The sequence below is a fragment of the Podarcis filfolensis genome, assembly GCF_964270895.1.
Source record: "Podarcis filfolensis genome assembly, chromosome: 12".
Classification (NCBI taxonomy): Eukaryota; Metazoa; Chordata; class Lepidosauria; order Squamata; family Lacertidae; genus Podarcis; species Podarcis filfolensis.
The window spans coordinates 34555469-34576234 of record NC_139614.1 but is presented as its reverse complement, the minus strand read 5'-3'; the positions used below and the strand labels follow the sequence as shown (position 1 = coordinate 34576234).

General features: G+C 43.9%; 1 protein-coding gene across 1 annotated transcript in view; it reads left to right on the top strand.

Annotated features, from left to right (window-relative positions):
- Positions 1 to 19760, top strand: part of ST8SIA6 (ST8 alpha-N-acetyl-neuraminide alpha-2,8-sialyltransferase 6) — a 42433-nt gene extending 22673 nt beyond the window's left edge. Inside the window, exons 5-9 of the mRNA XM_083579944.1 lie at positions 10687 to 10831; positions 12241 to 12350; positions 13122 to 13214; positions 15169 to 15643; positions 16236 to 19760. Coding sequence (XP_083436070.1) covers positions 10687 to 10831; positions 12241 to 12350; positions 13122 to 13214; positions 15169 to 15637 — 817 coding nt within the window. The 3' untranslated portion in view covers positions 15638 to 15643; positions 16236 to 19760. The remainder of the gene's footprint in view (positions 1 to 10686; positions 10832 to 12240; positions 12351 to 13121; positions 13215 to 15168; positions 15644 to 16235) is intronic.
- The last annotated feature ends 1006 nt before the right edge of the window (positions 19761 to 20766 follow it).

The following is a 20766-nucleotide window of genomic DNA, read 5'->3' as shown; positions in this document are numbered from 1 at the left end:
ATTACTGCTGTGGAAAACCTCAGAGGTCCTGTATAGAATTGCTGGGACACATCTGATACACACTAACAAACATCTTAGTTCTCTGAGTGGTGGTCCTTATGTAGCCAAGGGGATGGGGAGAGAAGCACACCCCAGTACAGTGCAGTAGGAAAGTATCAGCAGAGCTAACTGTTTGCAGAAGAACAGAACCATCTTTATAGAGGAAGTAGGACTTTGGGGTTCAGAAAAGGGCGACCAGAATGATCAAGGAAATAATAATAATAATAATAATAATAATAATAATAATAATAATAATAATAATTCATTTATACTCCACCCATCTGGCTGGGTTGCCCAAGCCACTTCTGGGCAGCTTCCAAGACATAAAAACATCATAAAACATCGAACATCATAAATTAACCAAAATAATAAAATAATAACAACAAAAACATACATTTATTGTGTGTGTTTGTTTGTTAAGTAAGAAAACTAATAAAAAGCATATTAAAACATAAACATCAAACATTAATAGTATCAATCTTATCCAATATAAAAGTCACAATAACTTTAAAATAAGCAACTTATATCAAACAAAGCAACATTCAACAATCCATCCGAATCTAATAGTAAACAGCAAAATTAAACCTCAGGAAATAATAATTAAACAGTTCTGCTTCCATGGTCAGAGTCCTCAATGCTGCTTAATGTCAGTTGCTGGAAACCACAGCAAGGGGTGTTCTTATTGTGTTTGGGTCTTGCTTGCTGGTTTCCCACAGACATCTGGTTGGCCACTGAGAGAACAGGATGCTGGACTAGATGGGCCGCGGGCCTGATCCAGCAGGGTCTTATGTTCTTAACACTTTGGGGTGGGTGAAACTCTGCAAAGCAGCTGAATGAGAACTGGGCATGCCAGAGGCGCCAGCTTACGAGGGTGATTAGGGAAGGCAACGCCATGTGGTTAATGCTCTAAGCTGCACTGAAGTCTGAAGTTACTGGGACTGTTACCTCTGAGTTTGATGGGCTTTGGGTCATGCCTCCGAACTCTTGATGCAGATGTGTGGCAATGAGCAATGGAAGCTAATTTTAAACAGTACCCGATAAACAGTTTGAAAAACTATTTCATTATAACTCGCATGCAGCAGCGGTGACATTATCTTTGTAGAAGGTTACCAATTAGCTGCTTTTCAAAAACAACCCACAGATTTACTTATTTTTAATGTGCTTTTAAATATAAACTCAAACTATAGGTTCTGCAACTGGAAGATAATTAAGAAAATGAGGCAGAATCTAAGGCTTTTGTTTTTGGTCTGATTTTCCTCTAATAGAATGAGGCAGGGTGACTTTTTGTTTCTGCATACATAACCAACTGAGTTGCCGGTGGTTCTGAGGGAGAAATGTTTCTTTAACAAGTGCCTGTTTTCATATAACTCCCCCCACCCCCGCCCGATATCTTCTCCTTTTTGCACTTTTCAGAAACAGGATATTAAAATTTCACAGAGATCTTGCTTTGACAACACATCAGAGGCTGGCAAGAGTTCTGATCTTTTAATACATCTGAGAAAACAGGCTTCTCCTGATAGAACCGACTACATCCCCTGAATTTCTCAGTAATTGTGAAGACACACATGTTGTGGATTGGTGTCTCTGTGCCCCCATTAGAGAAGTAGATCAACCAACCATCTGGGGTGCCAACATTCTTGGGGAGTCTGTTTCCGCTATGGAAATGTCTTGAAAAGGAAACTGCTGCTTAGAGGAGGCTCATCGTGACTCTTGGGTTGCAGTCTTCTACATGCTTACCTGGGAGTAAGTCCTATTGAATGAATGGGTCTCACTTCTGAGTAGATGCCCACAGGATTCTGCTCAGTTGCTCTCCTTACAGCTGTGGCATAACTGAGACTCTTCTCATTTCTTCCGGCTTCCCAGCACATAAGCACTGAGCCAGCGGAGATCATACAGTGGTACCTCAGGTTAAGTACTTAATTCGTTCTGGAGGTCCGTTCTTAACCTGAAACTGTTTTTAACCTGAGGTACCACTTTAGCTAATGGGGCCTCCCACTACCGCTGCGCCGCTGGAGCACAATTTCTATTCTCATCCTGAAGCAAAGTACTTAACCTGAGGTACTATTTCTGGGTTAGCGGAGTCTGTAACCTGAAGCGTATGTAACCTGAAGCTTATGTAACCCGAGATACCACTGTACTTGGAAATGGCAATCTAAGCCATTTGCTGCCTCAGATTGTGCAAGGATGCTCCAACCAAGCGTAATTTCACACATGCAATATGATGCGCACAGCAGGCGGCTGGCTTTCATCTGGAAGTCAACTGTAGGTTTTTGGCTGACGCTTGCAGGCTTTTATGCAGATAGACCAGAGGTGGGGAGCATTCTCTTGTGGACCAACTATATAGAGGTGGCCACATGCCAGCTCTGGGGGTGGCCAGAAGCAAAAGTGAGTGAGTGTGCTGGTCCAGGGGGGAGGTTACCGTGGGGCGAGGTCCAGGACTTGAGTTGAGGGTCGGCAGACAGTCCTCCACGGGCGAAGCGGGGTCCACAGTGAGGAGCCGGGCAAGGACAGGAACTCTGGGGGAACCGGACTGGGTGCTGGCCGAAACAGCTCTTCAACGACGTTGCTCCCGCAACCTGGGACCAGGCTGACTGGCCTTTATCTTCTCTGAGGCCAGGGGTGGTCCCGGCCCCCAGGAGACCCGCCTCTTCTGGCCTTAAGGCGAGCACTCCTCCTGGGAGAAACCAGTTCCCTCCGCCTCTCTGCCCTGAGCCTCTGCAGTTCAGGAGAGGCTGAAGGGTTACTGGACCCAGGGGGAGACTCACCTGTAGGCACTGAGTCCTCAACCACCTCCGGAGCTAGAGTGGATTCACCTGGTGCCTGCTCCTGAGGATCCGGCACAGGTGCAGGCGCTTCAGAATCAAGGCCCTGCCCCAGTTCAGCCGGCCCTGGAGGCGGGGACTCCTGTGCAGACTGGGATTCCTCCGGTTCAGCCTCTGAATCGGATACCCAGGCCATCACAGTGAGGCAACTGATTCCAACCTTTTCTACAGTAGGCTACGTTCCAGCCAAGCAGAAGTCAAAGGTTTCCACACATCCACACAGTGGTACCAACTTGAGTGAAATATTGGGGGGATTCAAGACAGCCATGCCCTGTATAATCGATCTCAAGACATAGCATGCGCACACCATTTAAACGGCAATGCCCATCAACTTTGTGGGGACCCTCAAATATTTTATTAAGGGGGGAAGGGACCTTGGCCCCTAGGAGCTGGCTCCTATGCACAAGTGTATCTCTCTCCATCCAGGCAAGCAAGCCAGAGGCATTCTCACAGTTAAAAGACACTTTTGGTCAAGCAAAAGCACTTGAGAATGCAGAGTTGGTAAAATATGGTTTAGGTGACGTGGCCCGAGGTCCCCCATGTTAGTGGAATTGTTTGAATAATGCAGACAAAGTCCAGACAGAAAAGAAATTGATAAAACTTTACTGAGTAAAGAACAATGTATAACACAAGGAGATATAAACAGAGGGGTTTGGTCTTTCTTAGGTCAGGAATTGTTCATAGCAGGAATACATGCAAGGGGAGAAACTGTCCGAATTATACAGCCAATCAAGGCATGAGTTACTTGAAGTGGTCTGATCTAGGTGGTACCAACACACACACCAGTTGGCTGACTGTTGACAGAATTAACCCTTAGTTTACTAACTGAATGATCTCTCCTGTTGTACTTCCAACACTCTATCCATGGTATATAGACCATGTGCAGATGAGCCATCCCTAAGCCCGAGGCTGGCTTTGCAAACTGACTCCATGCAACAGGGTGAATTGGTCCTTTAAGTGCTGTTGAAAAGGGGAGAAAGCAAGTGGCATAGCGTGGGTTGCTGGTGCCCAGGGGTGGGGCAAGTGTCGTGCCCACTGGGCAGCTGGGAGGAAGTAAAGAAATGACAGACATTGAAATAAAAATAAGCAAACTGCATGCCAGTCAGCTTTTGTTAATTCATATTACTCATTGTCTCATTGCTCAGAGTATGATAAGGACAGACCTTGGGCTTTGCATGTTGATCACCAATACTTGTTGCCAGGCACAGGTAAAGCCACCAGCAAGCAGCTCTGTCAGTGTTTTCTGGCAGTGTGTCATTACATTAGGTAAGAGGTATCAATGCATGCAGATATTTGCATCAGTGTGAGATCTGCACTCCAATGCATAGCAGAAAAAAAACTATGAACATAATGGGCTGAGTTTATATTGGATCTAAACAGGCTAAGGAGGACAGCCATGATACATCTGTAGCAAGTTCATAAATACAGACCTGAAGATAAAACTTGGAAGTAGAAGAAATCAAAGCTATTCACATTTCCTTCTAAATATTAACAGGTTGTAAAGGGCTTACACTGCTATAATCACCATGTTAGTGACTTGCTTTCTTGAAGCCTGTCACACATTCCCATCTATTATTGGCACTGTATTGAACATGCAAGAAGACCGATATTTAATTAATGAACAGCTTGAAGTGGTGATCACGCAGAGAGGGCTTGACACATCCATCACCAGCAAATGTTCCCTGACACATAATTTAAAACCAAAAGTTTGAAACAGGGGAAAATGTCAATCACAGAGCACAGTCACAAATCAGTTCTCTCCGGCTGCTCAGTGAACCACACGACATACTAATTAACCTACATTTTTGGTGTCTGTTTCTGCCCTAAATACAGGGCCGTTATGATTCTAAGTTAAAGCAACTGTTGAAACAGGAAGGAAAGGTCGAGGGCAGAACTTGATGCACATCAAACAAAAGCAGCAGAAGGAAAGTACCGCATTTTTCGCTCCATAAGACACACTTTTTTCCTCCTAAAAAGTAAGGGAAAATGTCTGTGCATCTTATGCAGCAAATGCGTGGTCCCTGGAGCTGAATTGCCCAGGGGTGAAAAACAGATTGTGCTTTTTTTTTTTAAGAAAGAAGGAAGGGGGTGTTGAAAGGAAGCCAGTGAGCAGCTGATAGGCAAACGATCAGGAGGGAGATAAGGGACGCTAGCGATAAAGGAGGCTGCCTGGGAGGGGGAGGTAAAAGCACATGGATCCTCAGGATTTTTGCATTGGGCTACCCCAAACTCACTGTCAAATCACATATTATGTCTGTGGCCACAGCATGAACCACAAAAATCATACATCCACTGTTTAGTTCAGAGTATATTTTTTCCCTTGTTTTCCTCCTCTAAAAACTAGGTGTGTCTTATTGTCTTTTGGAGCGAAAAATACGGTAGCTTTGGGTGTGGGTGATATTAAGCAGCGAATCAACCTGGGGAGGAGTGCTTATCCCTTTCCCTGCCAGCCACTTCTCCACTATAACCCCACTTAGCTGCTGCTTCCCACCTCATCCAACAGTTCCACAGGGAGCTTTGCATTTGCCTACAAATGTCTGCAGTATGGGGAGGGCAGGGAGTAGTCTTGGAGGAATCAATTCCAGAAGCTGCACAGAGGACATGGGTTAAGTACTCTTTTCCCTAACACGTCTCCACTCAAAACCAGCACCTCCCAAAGCCACTCTTCCTTAGGTCAGACAGCTGTGTGACTTTTCTTTAGAAATGTAATATATAGTTCTCTGTAGTCTCCCCATATTCTTATTTGGTAATAATAATAATAATTATAGACGCAATCTACATCTGATGGAAGGAGACCCATTTGCTTAAGCCCACATTAGTCCAGTCATGCACAAAATAGGGAAAGGGGGTCCAGGTTTTAGAGAAAGGAAATTTTGTGAGGGTCTACTGAGCACTTGCTCTGCTTGCAACCGCATGCTTTTCTCCCAAGCCGAGCTGGAGTTGGGAAAGTGAGTCTGCTGGTGGACCCTTTTATCTTCTGCCCACCATGCTCGTGCTCTACTACTGAGCTATGATTCTTCGGTAAAGGATGAGCCTTTTTGAACTTCAGGAGTCAATATTTCAATTTCCCCCAATTGCAAATTAGCCCCCCTCATTACTTATTGCAAAGTACAACCCTGGGAAGGGACTTCTTAGCACTATCCCCTTTAGCATTTTTTCTTCTAATTAGCCCCCTTCAAGTTCCTTACCTCCCCATCCTCACCCCCATAATAGAAAAAACTTAAAGGTTAAGAACCCCTGGACAGTTAAGTCCAGTCAAAGGCGACTATGGGGTTGTGGCGCTTATCTCACTTTCAGGCCGAGGGAGCTGGCATTTGTCCACAGACAGCTTTCCAGGTCATGTGGCCAGCTTGGATAAACCGCTTCTGGCACAATGGAACACCATGACGGAAACCAGAGTGCATAGAAACACTGTTTACCTTCCCGCCACAGTGGTACCTATTTATCTACTTGCACTGGTGTGCTTTCGAACTGCTAGGTTGGCAGGAGCTGGGACAGAACAACGGGTCCCTCATAATGGAATACATGGAGCACATTTATAATGGTGTCAGTATAATCATGGATGTTTCAAATGCCCTAATGCCATTATACCATGTGCAGAATGCAAACTATCCAATTTGGTGGGAATATCCAATAATGTGGGAGTTCTGGAACCTGGGGTGTTTGCAGACCATCAGTATTTTCAAGTGAGATTCAATCACATACTGTTAAATTCAGGTTGTGTCGTTAAAGTCTTGCACAACAAACCTGCTTCCCTGAAAGATAAGATTTCGTGATAAGAAAAGGGATGGGAAAATGCACTGGAACATGTGAGATAATCCTTGCTTTGCCGCATCGCCATCTAACCTTCCTGCAAACCAATTCAAATGAATGCTTAATAAATAGTGAATGTCATTTAATCTCCCTGCAAAGATATCACGATGAATGCTCAGTAAACAGGCCATCTAGAAGTGACCATGACTGCTGGTTACTGCTGTATTTTTTTTAAAGCATTAGATTATAGGTAACTCCCAAAGCCATGGTTCTCCATCATTTTGAATCTAATGAGCCTGAATTTCTGCCTAAAGACCCTCTTAGTCGATTGAATGCAGCAGCAGAGCCGTGAATAGCATGTCATTGGAAGCAAGCTTCTAAACGGCAGTGGATTAATAAATGTTTGAGAGACCATTTGCCTGGGCAAGCTTGCTGAGCAAGTGCAACAAGCAAGGAACCCCAATTCTTTCTTAAAAGATTGTATGGCTATCATTTATATAGCTGCTGGTGAGCAAACTTCCCCTAAAGCTGAATTACTCTAATTGTCCCACAAGCTTATACTGAGGGCTGTAATTGGTAAAATGATTTCCAGAGGGTGTTAGCCTCTTGCAGCAAAAAACAACAACAGAGAGTCTTCTTTTGACACTTTAAAGACTGACAAATTCATTAAGACGTAAGTTGCCATAAGCCACAAGCTTTATGCCATAATGAATTTGTTAGTCTTTAAGGTGCCACACAATGGGGTGAGCTCCTGTTGCTCGGTCCCTGCTCCTGCCAACCTAGCAGTTCGAAAGCACGTCAAAGTGCAAGTAGATAAATAGGTACCACTCCGGCGGGAAGGTAAACGGTGTTTCCATGCACTGCTCTGGTTCGCCAGAAGCGGCTTAGTCATGCTGGCCACATGACCCAGAAGCTGTACGCCGGCTCCCTCGGCCAGTAAAGCGAGATGAGCGCTGCAACCCCAGAGTCAGCCACGACTGGACCTAATGGTCAGGGGTCCCTTTACCTTTAAGGTGCCACAAGATCCTTTGTTGTCTTTGCTGAAATCAGCAGTTTTCCTTGAAATAAGTGGGATAAATACTGCATTGTTACATGTGTTCTTCCTTTTCACTGCCTGTATTTTGAGCTTTATTTCAGAATACATTCTGTGCTGCAAACGGGACACATTTCAGTTGTGTGCTTCAGCCCAGAAGCAGGGAGGCAGCGAAGGCTGGACCTTGAGCCACAACATAGGGGACCCAAAAGACTGCCCAGAAAGCAGCAGGTGATGATGGCTGTGGCAAACAGACCCACAACATCACTATGGCTGGCATGGATGTGCCAGAGCCCCCTGGGACTGGTGCTGGTCTCCTCTTCTTCCCTTTCTTCTTCTTTACTTGGGGGGCTGGCCAGCTAGGCACATCCATGGTTACAGATGATTTTGTTATTGTTACTTTAAAATTATGCCTACAGCAAAACGATGCTCATTCCCAGGTAAATGTGCTTAAGCATCAGGCTAATCGGAAGTCAACTGTAGTCATGATGGTGCTGTGATTTAAGCGAGTTTTTAAAAAATAAAATGCAAAACTGCATATTATTTTTTTTAAAAAATCATGGTTAGCTTGATCTTTCTTTCTCTCTCCAATGTATCAGGAATGTAGAAACAGTTGTAAAGTACAGAATGGTGGTGTTGGGAGAACAAAAGAAATATTTACTTGCTGCTTTAGAGATTTCAGAGAATCCCAATGGAAACAGAAGCTGAAATTGTCCATTTTGCCTTATTTGTCCTATATCCAGAATGAAAATCAATCCAACAAATATGCTCAGTATTCACTGTTGCTGTTTTCAGTCTGCAAATGATACGTAATTGTAGGTGTGTCCCGTTCCCCTATTTGCATTGCATTTCCTTTGTATTGAAATGAATTATCCTTTCAACTGAAATTAATGGTGTAGAATAATGTTGCCTCTGTCAGAAACTGAGCTGCAGCGGAATGGAAACAGCACTGCATGCACAGAACACAGGTTGGAACAGACATAGGCAAACTCGGCCCTCCAGATGTTTTGGGACTACAATTTGCCATGGAGCAAATTGCGATTTGTGCTGCAACATGCGAAGCTGATCCATAGGATCTGGCTGCAAGAAAGAGATAAGACGAATGAGCTCAGTCTCAGTCTACAAAAACAGCAGGAATAGCTCTAGGGTACACAGAAAGGTATTTGCTCATTAGATAATGCCATTTTTTTTCTGTAAACATCAGAACTGGTCTGATGCAGCCTGCCTCACACAACCTGTGAGTTTGCCAGCAGTGAAAACCTTTCAGTTTAATAAGGGTGCCATTGTCAGCCTGAGTATTTTAATGAAAATTTTGCCGTCGCTGGTTTTATGAGTTGTGTTTGTTTTAAACCTTAGTGTTTCTTCTGTTCTGTTCTTTTATTTTGCTTGACTTTGGACATTTTAATGATTACAAAAGCCAACTTATTTGTTTCATAAAGCATTATAAACAATAATAAACTCATGCAAAGTCCAATGTCAAGGATGGTTAAGTTGCTGGGAATTTAACTGAAGGGACCTCTACTCATTGTATATGATCCCCCCAAAAGAGAATGTCTCTACTGCAGAACGTCATCAAGTTTTATTGTGTTTATTGATCTCTCAAGAAAGAAAAATGAATAATTTCAAACTGCTCTTCTGTTATTCCCTCCGTGGCACAGCGTTGCGTCGCATTAATATCGCACTGCCTGACTGTGTTTTATCACATTAGCTAAACCATAACATTAATTAGAAACAATTCTTTTCTTATTAGTTCTGAAATCTTCTTTCATGCTAGACTGTTTCCGATTATATTGAAGCATTCCCTTTTATGCTGGGGGCAATAAAGAAGAGGTGTGCACCATCATTGCTAATGAACATTATCCATCACAAAGGCATTTCAGTTGATGCTCAGATCTTGAAAGCCCAAACGTGAACTGTGCTGCCCTAAACTTCTCTCTGGATTGCATGCGAAGACTCCAGAATACCTTTGGAAAGCAGGAATTCAGCTTAGAGCTGCATTGAAATGGTCAACTTCATGGGTTCAATTTCATATTTTTCTGCCATGACTTAACATTGGCAGCTCTGCACCATATTCTTCATGGTAGTGACTGGGCTGGTCAAAGCATGAATGAAATTTTTAAAAAATAAAATTGCTGGCACAACAGACAGCCAAGAGAGCTGGTGGAAGCAGCATGGATGCAAAGCACTTCCTACATATTCAAGCACTTTCTTGGGGCGTGGGGGACACAAATGTTCAGTTTAAAAATGAAACTTTTTTCTTTCTTTCCAGGGAAGTAGTTTTGTATTCAAAGCACTTCCCGGGTGCTTTGAATGCAAACTTTTTCTGCAGAGGGGGAAATACTCTAGTGTTAGGAGCGCCTTCATTTAACTGAGGGGTTTTCCACACTTCTGTCCAAGTAATTTTGCCTTTGCCCTGATGCTGCCTCCACCCTGCAAAACCTCCCCACTGTTTAGCACTAAATCAGAACAGCAATTGAAAACCTGATTGCTGTTTTCCAAAGCAAATGGAGGCGTAAATGACCCCTCACAATCTGATGACCATCAGTTAAAGGGAGCCTCTTTGAAGTTGAGTTTTCAGTGTTGATCAGCTAAAATGGAAAAAAGTAAGGTCTCAGACTTAGAGCCTAAAAGGATATGACACAAAAGGAAAGGGGATTGGAAGGAAGGAGGAAATAAGGAAAGTCAGATGCAAGTTCTTTGTTCCAAGTTCTTCTGATGACTATCTGGCATGGAAAAATTCAAAGAAAAAACTGTGCCTCTTTGCTGTATGGATGGGGTGGTTCCTCACCCCTTTTCTTTCCTCCTTTACTGGAGTCTCCTGGGGCAGCTTCTGCCAGGTGACAGGTGATGGAGCGAGGAGCCTGGCTTCTCAGCAGAGCTGTTTGTGGTCTTGCATCCCTCCTCTTCCCTCCTCTATTACAATCAGATGCACTGGGTGCTGCCAAGGGCCACGAGTAATAAAGCTGGTTTTGTTTTGTGTTTCTTTGCCTCCTCCACAACATTTATTATGCTGATCATTTATTTATTGTTGTTGTGCAGGTCAGAGCTTGCCTCGTGCTGCGATGCTGCTCACAACTTTATCGCTTCTCAAAATAACACCCCGCTGGGAAGCAACATGAGTTATGAAGTGGACAACAAGAAAACCATTCACATCACAGAGGATATATTCAGAATGCTGCCTGAGGTAATAAGATGGTTTCATGGCCATAAAAATGTAATCTAAAAGACACACACACCTTCAGTCCTTTGGTATTCTCTGGGTACCTCCAGACCCAGTATTTTGCAAGAAGGACTCAAGCACATATCAAGAAATGTAGGTTTGTGTAATTAAAGTGGATTAAAGCAATCTGTTGCCTTAGTGCAACAAATCACTTAAAAAACAACTTTTGTGATTAGGAAAGTGATGGGGAGATCCACAGGAAAGGGTGGGATGAATGAATGATTAATTGTGAGATGCATTAGTACCCAACAAGCAACTCAGGATGAAAGCAGGAGGAATGCTCTGTGCCATATAAGCTCTCCACAAATAAATCAGAATAAACAATCAATAAAGTCGGCATAGTTTAACCTCCATGCAAGCAAATCAAGATGAATACTCAATCAAGTGAGGCATCTATAGGAAACCTCTGTGGTGCTGTCCCTCAATACTTTTGCTCTATTGAATATTCCTCTTTTTTTCTTCATTTATCAGTAACCTAATAGCCAGAGTTCTGTGGGTGATGGGCCAATCAGAACCAAAATTCCCAAAGAAGCCCAGTCGAGAGCAACACAAAAAAGATGTAAAGTGAAACAACCACGTCAAAGCAAAAATTAACACAGTTTAAGGCAAATGTCATAGGATACAGAGAGCCACGAAATGATCCCCACACAGTTGAAAGCCACCACCCTAACGCTCCAGTTAAGATAGAAATTAAAAAGTATAATCAGTGTGTTGTATTCAAAGTTAGTTCTGCTCAAAGTAGATTCACTGAGATTAATTAACATGACTAACTTGGGTCCATTAATTTCAATGGGTCTATTCTGAGTAGAACTTAAAAGACCTGGAGCTCTAAAACATTTTTTGATTGGTGCCTCAATAATGTTAACAAAGGCACCAAGGTGAGCCTCTCTGTGAAGGACATTCCACAGAAGAGGTCATCTCCTTTGGAGCCACCCTCTGCATCTCAGATTGCGGGGCCCCTTGAAGAAGAAGGGTCTCAGCTGATGTTCTCAGGGCCCAGGTAGAAACCATAGTTCAGTGGTAGAGCATCTGCTTTGCGTGCAGAAGATCCCAGGATCAATCCATGGCATCCCCATGTTGGGTTGGGATAGAACCCTGCCTGGAACCCTGGAGAGCTACTGTCAATGTAGACAATAATGGGTTAGAAGGAATAGCAGCCAGATCCGGTATAAAGAGATCTTCCTGTGTTCCTAGGCATATCTGGCTGATTCCAGCGTCCCCAGGTTGTGAAGGCTCCATCATCATTTTCAGACCAATGGTCAATAAATAACTTTTATAGCAGCTTATTAGAATTAGCAGTGGTGGACATAGGACCTATGAACTCTTGCTTCTGCTATGCAAGAACAGAGTGCACCCGTTGTTTTTGTTTTCAGTCACAGCCCCTGGATTACCCATTCAAGAACTGTGCCGTGGTTGGAAATGGGGGGATCCTCAAGAACTCCAGCTGTGGAGCAGAAATTGATAAATCCGACTTTGTATTTAGGTAAGAAGCTCTAAACTGTGATGCGTGCAATAGCTTGCACAGGGACACAGGCACTCTGACACCGGCATCCTTATTTCTGCAGTTTTTCTTGCCTGTTTTCATAAGCCTCAGACATGTTATCAGAAGTGCATGATTTCTACTTAAGGACAAATTTCTGGCCACTTTGAAGAGCAGAAATGTGCTCTGAAATATAGAAGTAGCTTACACAAGCATATCTGTGGTCAGTTCCTAGGTGACATTTCTGTTCTCTTAGGGTCTGTGAGAGCTGAGGCTAATAGTAGCGAGAGAGAAGAAATTCAACACCCCCTCCCCGTTTGCTGTGGTTCAGACAAAAATGTCCCGATGATGATGATGATGAAACCTGGCAGTGGCATCTGCATTTAGTGCCACATCTAGTTTAACTCTTAGGTTTGCTTTTGTTAAGAGAATGGCTACTATGCACAGAAAGAGGGATCTCCTGTTGCCCTGTCTCTCCTTGCCACTGTTGTGTGTGTGTAAATATCTACATCAGGATCTGCTGTCCCTGTGGATCCTGCCACCTGAGGCAGTCTCCTTACCTTGCCTCATGGCTGGACTGGCCCTGTGTGTGCAATATTTACAGCAGATGCATGCTGAAGTCCCATTGCAGACAATAGCACTTGCTTCCTAGTTACGTGTGTCTAGGACTGCAGCTGTAGGGAACAGACTCAAGTGACATGTCGAAGAGATGTCTGGATGCTATAACAATGGGATGTTTGAAGTGGCTCCTAAATGGCTCTTGTAAAACTTCAGGTGTAACCTTCCCCCAACAATGGGAAGCATCAGTCAAGATGTTGGCAACAAGACAAACCTTGTGACAGTCAACCCGAGCATCATAGCACAGAAGTGAGTATGACTGCAATGTTTTTTGTGTGACTCGTGTTTAATTGCTTGATTCTCCATTAAAGAAACGCATCGGCATGTCACCACTACAGCCACTGAATTGCAATTGCTTCGTTAGCAGTCCCAAGCTCCCTTTTAACTGGCAGCCTAATGCAGATTGAAAGCCCTTAAGCTTTTCGTGCTTTTGGAAAGAGCTGGAGCTTTGGTGAAAGGAATAAAGCAGCCATTTGTGATTTTGTTCCCACAAATTCTCAGCTGTGCAGCAAGGACGGTTTTACAAAAATCATAGCCACCATCTAAATCAGGGGTGACCATTGGGGGGGGGGTTGCATGCTAATGGTGGGGCAGGGGCAGAACGAGGGGTTGGGGAAAATTTGATTCAGTTCCCATTTCAAGGCTAATCTACCTAATTCACATTATCCAACACACTACCGTCTTTTGAAATTCACACTTCTCCAAATGTTGCAATGCTGTGCTCCAGCCAAGTAATTTTTACCAGGGTGAGGGTGTGCATAGAAATGCAAATATTAGTGAAAGTAACATTTTGTTAGGGGAAATGACATTGGGGGGGAATGTTTTCATTGGCTTAAACTATGTACAAAAATATTTATATTAGGAGAAATTCACACTAAGATACACTGAATTTTCATGAGGACATGAAACAACGGTCTGTTGTTAATACAGGAAGAACCGGACTTAAGACTAGAAAAACGAGAAACTAAACTTCAGGTTTTTGCCCATCCTTAAGTCTGAACCTTCACTCTCTCTTTTTCTGCCACCCCCATTTTCTCTCCTCTGTTTCAGCCTCTCCTTTGTCTCTTTCCCCCTTTTCCAGCAGGCTGCAGCAGGTGGGACATATTGCTTTTGCAAAGATTCTGAAATAATCACTTGCAGAGGACTTCTGCCATCCCAGATCTAAATGGCAGTCAGGTTCTGCTTCCAGAATCTGCTATCTTTCACATTCACCAAGTTTTTTTATGTGTGTGTGTGCATAGAAACTATATAAACCACTTGAGAGAGAGAGAAAGTCTCCAAGTAGTTCAAAGTACTGGCCTAGCTCACATGTGGCACTAAGCCAAACTATGTATGGTTTAACATGAATAAGCAATCATGCTAGTGCACAGTTTTTTAAAAAACCACACCTACTTCTCCCTTGCCACACCATTGGGAGCTAAGCCAAGGTTTGCTTTAGTGTTACGAATGAATCCAGTCATGTGGTTTCACTCCAAGCTTGTGGTTTAGTGCTTGTGGTTACTTTGTAGGAAAGAAACCATGAGCTCAGGCACTCATGATCCATAACAAAAGACAAACCATAGCTTACTTCCTAGTAGTGGAGCAGCAGCAGGACTGTGAGAGAAGTGAAGTGGCCTCATTTTTCTTACTGTGCACCACTACACTTGTTTGCTGTTGTGTTTGTTATTACCATATTTATTAAATTTATATACTGCTAAACTATAGTTTGGCTTAGCATTGCACACAAACACCACCACCATAACTCAGTACAGCAGCTAGTTTTGCCATACAAATCAAGTTGATTAGATAATAAATAGCAAATAAACAGAAATGGGGCGATTGGCTCCTTACAGAACAACATTTAGTCTTCCTTTCTATGTTATTTGCTTCCAGGGGTGGGGTGCGGGAACAGTTTGCAAATAATATGGAATTGCGCTATATTCCATGATATTTCTGGAAGCGGCTTTTGCATCGTGTAAAAGCTTAAATATAATATGAAAATTAAGGAAACGTCAGGAAAATGGAACAAAATATCATGTGAAAGCAGCTGGAGTCTCACAGGACTGAACAGGGTACTGCTCCTGTTGTTTTTACAGGTGGGATTTAATTCTCATTCTGTTTCCAGTGGTGAGCGATTTATAAAATATAATAATTGACCCCACTCAGTCGCACCCAGAATATCTGTACTGATGAAAATTTTTCACATGCCTTTTCGTCTCTGCAGATATAACAAACTGAATGAAAAGAAACTCACCTTCCTGGAGAACATTGCAAGCTATGGTGAAGCTTTCCTTTTGCTCCCTGCCTTTTCCTTCAGGAGCAACACTGCAGCTTCTTTCAAAGTGCACCAAACTCTGAAAGAGTTCAGCGCAAAGCAGGAGGCCATATTTTTCTATCCCAGATATCTCAGAAATCTTGCCCAGTTCTGGAGGACTAAGGGCGTCAAAGCCTACCGGTTGTCTTCAGGCTTTATGATCACCAGTGCGGCTGTGGAACTGTGCGAGAACGTGAAGCTCTATGGCTTCTGGCCTTTCTCAAAAAGCATCGAGGGCACGCCTATCAGCCACCACTACTACGACAACCAGCTACCCAAGCCTGGCTTCCATGCAATGCCCAAAGAATACAGCCAGATTCTCCAGCTCCATGGAAGGGGTATCCTCAAGCTGCAGTTTGGCAAATGTCTAACTGACTAGGCCAAGGTAGGTTTCTTTGTGGGAATGTCTGGCATTTCATTAAGCCAGGGGAGTCCCATGCATCGCATCGGGGATGGGGAACCTGTGTCCTTCCAGATGTTCTTGGACTACAATTCCCATCAGCCCCAGCCAGCATGGCCAGTGGTCATGTACAATGGGAGCTGCAATCCAGCAACATCTGGAGGGCTAAAGTTTCCCCACTTCAAATGTTTTAGGCAGAAAATTCCAGCCTGGCCCGGATGTTCTTGCAATGATTGAGCCTGCCGTGTAAATTGCAGGGCAGCCCTATAAGGGGGCCATTTCTTGCTTTAAAATAAAAAGTGAGAGTGGCCAAAATTACATTATATTTGATTAATCACCAAATGCCAGAGAAGCAATATGGGATTTTAAATTGAGACAAAACTGAAGTGACTTGTCTGACTGCTCATTCATCAGTGAAGTGATGCAAGCTGATTTATTCATTTGGACTTCTCTTTAACCCCTCACCCTTTTTAACCCAGAGGCAGATAAATGCCAACTGTAGCTTGTGATGCACATGTGGTACGGTTTGCTCACAAATTAATAATAGTACTGGCGTATTTTCTTGTCTCCATTCCAGAGTGATGATTGCTAAGAAGAGAATTTGTATGCACCGCTGCGGTTTGATGTTGGATTTGATCAAATGTCAACTTGTGAGCATTAAATTGTGCTACTATAATTCAGAAGTATTTTGCACTTCAGGATGGCAGTCTTTTCCTTTTTTCCTACCATAGTGGCGTGTGTGACTTTAGATTACTGTAACCTGCCCTTTTTCTTATATGGAAACAAAATTTTTACAAAACCCAGAATATCCACGAGAGAGAACAAAGCCAAATCTCAGGATGATAGCTGGCAGTTACATTCATAAAACTATTTATTGTTTTTGTTTATGCCATCTAAGAAGCGGTCTGTCTTAGTATCTTGCAGCTATAATATGACTGCACCATTTTGCTGATCTGCAAACAATTACACGTGGTTACATCTTCAGCTGGCAGTCTGAAGCACCGCAGCCCACAAACAGTTTTACCTCCTAATTGTTGTATCCAAAAGACTGTGATCCAGCTCTCTTACATTTTGTCATAATGATTTCTTTAAACACGGAGAAAGGGCTTGAATACCTGCTCGAGCATCTGAACAAGATGTGACAGGCCAGCTAATTTATCCTTTATTCTCACTTGTGGCATCAGAGCTGGAGTTGGGGGGCGGGACTGTCCAAAACAACAAAGTGCAACAAGGAAATACAAGCAATTTTATTTCCGCCTCCCCTTTCCCCCTTTTTCGTTTAAAGAGACACCCACACCCACTTCGTAGTTGAGCTGAAGAGGTGTGTGGACAGCAGATCTGTCTGTTGAAAGCCAGGCATTCTCCAGGCATACAGTGTAGTGTTCCAATTTTAAGAGCAAGTGGGACTTGTGGGTGAGGAGCATGAAATATTCCCCTTGCCTGTGTGAGGAGCACAAAATTCTCCCCCCTGCCTATGGCTTACCTCCTTGCAGTTTGACCTCCAAGGTGGTGCTGCCTCCAACTGGACTTAAGTTCTGGAAGTTAGCCCTACTGGGAGGAAATTATGGACTACACAGATGACATAATGGAGGGAGGCAAGTTAGAAGGTAAAACAAAATTAGATTGTTAATTGTTGGTCTATGTGTTAGGATGGGGCTGTGGGCAGGACTCTGAGGTGAGCCAGGAGCTCAGGAAGACCTTGTTGCTCAAAAGGGCTAACTGGAATAGGACACTGTCTCATGTTCCTTTCTATCTAGTTTAAGTAAGTAGAGTTAGTTCAGGTCTGAGGGTGCTTCACAGAGAAACTGTCACCTGAACTTCATGTTCTCGCCACATGGGGCAGCTATCCACAGACCCCATCAGCTCATGACAATTTCTGACTTACCAGTTTTCTGTCACGAAAGGTTGCTGTGGTTCCAGGCTCCATCTTGTGCACCTGTGAATCAAGGTATATTTTTCAAAAGCTACATCTGTATCTAATTGATGCATGTTTTACAGAAGAGCTTCACACTGGGCTTCTACGTTTAAATTCTTAATGCTCATTTCTTCAGACTACCTATTAGAATTAAATTATTTAAAAGCCCTGATTAAATTTTCTTCTATCAATATGAGTCAAGAGGGAATAAGGTACATAATGTTACCTAATAAAAAACCATCATATGCCCCTAGAGTAACATTTCCAGGCCATTTGTAGAGCTCTGTCATCTAATAAGGAGCATGGCTTCTGAAATAACTCTGTGGATTGAGTCTTCCCTAGGTGAGGAAAACGAGGGAGGGTTCTTTTTCACGTGGACATGGACATAGCAATTTCAGAAATGGAGACTAGTTCTATGTTGGGCTTAATTTCAGCAAAACAAGCAGAAAGCAGTCTAACCTAGCTGTGAATAGAAGTCCACTGGGGGCTTGATAAACCCAACTTTTTCCTCTGAGACCGTAAATGTTTGGCTGGTGTCAGACATCTGGCAGGCCGTAAGACAAAGGTTGGTGTCACAGGCTGTCCTCAGATTGCTGGGACACAAGTTTTGCACTCCTAATATAAAAGCTCCTAAGCTTTGAAATGGAACAGGCAGTGTATACCTAATACCTGCAATCCACCATGTCAGGGGCTGAATGCTGCCTCCCAAGCCTCTCTCTCTGGCCCTGTGGATTCTCTGCAGCCCCCCCCCTGGCCCTGCTTTGCATCTTCCTTGAGTGTCCTTGCCTGACTGGGATATGTTCTTGAACCATGAGATCGTCCAGGCAAATGAAATGTAGAAAAAAACTAGCTTACTGTCCAAGGATAAAATTTACAAGAGCTGCTCTGCCCACCTGGCAGAGTACCCAGGCACCACCAACACTGGCATATGGCCCCCAGAAGGGTGCCTGAAAAGAATGGGTTGTTGGGACAAGATGTGTCGTCCGCATCTGACACAGGGTGTTTATCTCCCACAGAATCATAGAATTGCAGAGTTGGAAGGGATCATAAAGGTCATCTTATCCAACCCCCTGCCATGCAGGAATACTTTACTCAACACGGGGCTCAAACTTGCAACCCCGAGATTAGGAGTCTCATGCTCTTCCGACTGAGCTATTGAGCTGTGAATCCCACAGAGGGTCAACTGCTGAACAAGGTCCTTACAGGGAATCCTTATACAGACTTTTCTCACCCTGTGATAACAACAACAGGCGTCTTTCAGTTATAGTTGAAAGGTTGTCTTTAAAAGACCATTCTAGGTATCTCAGTAAATATTTGGATATCCTTTCCTTTCGGCATGTGATACTATCAGGCTTCACCAACCTGGTGCCCTCTGGCTATTTTGTACTAAAGATTCAATCACATGCCAAAGTGAATGGGGATTGAAGTCTAAAACAGCCAGAGAGCACCGGGTTGCTGTAGGCTGGCCAAGATTGACGAACGTTGCATTTCAGGATATTTATACTTGAAAATTGTAGTAACTACTTGTGGCTTCTTGTCTCCTACAACTCTCACTGTATTGGGACCTCCCTTTTTCATGATACTGTATGAACATAAGAAGAGCCTGCTGGATCAGGCCAATGGCCCATCTAGTCCAGCATCCTGTTCTCACAGTGGCCAGCCAGCTGCCAATGGGAAGCCCAAGCACAGCAGCAGGGCCCAAGCACAACGGCACTCTTCAAACCTAGGATTCCCAGCAGAGGTAGAACATAGCCATCATGGCTGGTAGCCATGGATAGTCTTCTGCTCTAGGAAATCTCCCCCATCGAAAGGTCCAGTGTTGCCAGGAGGCATTTGATGCTTTAAAATCTAAATGTGATATTATGGTCTGTTTGAAACTGTTGCTAAGCATCTGACTGTATTAATGTATGGATAACTTCTCTTTCTGTGTGATGTATTGAGAGGAGTGCTGTGTCATACTTCTGTTTTTAATTTTATTGTACTTTGAGGTAAAGTTTTATTGTCAGCCAGATGATGTCGTCGATGCTCTGTATTGATGAAGTGCCTCAGTGCCAAAGACTGTTTGCTTTCATGTCATGGTGTATACAGTGGATGTTGCACTCATTGGATGTTGCACTAACTAGATGTGAACTGGAATATTTTTGCAATTTTATTTGGAAATTAAAAAAACAACAACGCCTTGTTATAGCCATGTCTTCCACTAGATTATACACATGCCTTCAGCCAGATCAGTAAGACTTCAGTCCTAAACACACTTACTAGACAGTAAGCTTCAAAATGGACTTAAAAAGGTAAAGGGACCCCTGACCATTAGGTCCAGTTGTGGCCGACTCTGGAGTTGTGGCGCTCATCTCGCTTTATTGGCCGAGGGAGCCAGCGTACAGCTTCCGGGTCATGTGGCCAGCATGACTAAGCCGCTTCTGGCGAACCAGAGCAGCGCACAGAAACGCCATTTACCTTCCCACCGGAGCGGTACCTATTTATCTACTTGCACTTTGATGTGCTTTCGAACTGCTAGGTTGGCAGGAGCAGGGACCGAGCAACGGGAGCTCACCCCGTCTTGGGGATTCAAACCCCGACCTTCTGATCGGCAGGTCCTAGGCTGTGTGGTTTAACCCACATCCCTTTAAAATGGGCTTACTTCCAAGTAAATGTGCATAGGATTGCACGGGGGAAACATACCTCACCTAGGATTTCTTCTGCTCTAGCTATGGTGCTCTTGCACAGCTTCCATTTATTGCAATGAAACCCAAATCATGGACATTGATGGAATCACTGGGCAGGGCCAGCCCAAGACAATGGGACACACACAACACACACATACCCTGCATACTCTGCTTTCTCCTCTTCCACTGCCTGGGGCAACTGGAGGTGGCCCAGGGAAGCCCTAGCATGCTGAAGGCAGCGGGGAAGAGGTTGGGCAGGAGCAGGCAGCAGCGGAGGGACTGTTACTAGGTTGGTGGCAATGGCAGCCATTCCTATTCACAGCCAAAGGAGAAGTGGAATTCCTCTTTTCAGATCTGCCATCCCTTCCAGCTGCCCCAGCCTGCCGCCTCAGTGAGGCTAATGGTTGGGTGGGCTCTGCCACTGGGTTTCTTGAAAACCTGTTTGGAAGCATCAGCCCATTGAAAGGTTTATACACCCTGATTCTGAACATTTGTGGCGCTTCCTCTCTTCAACTTAGTCATCATAT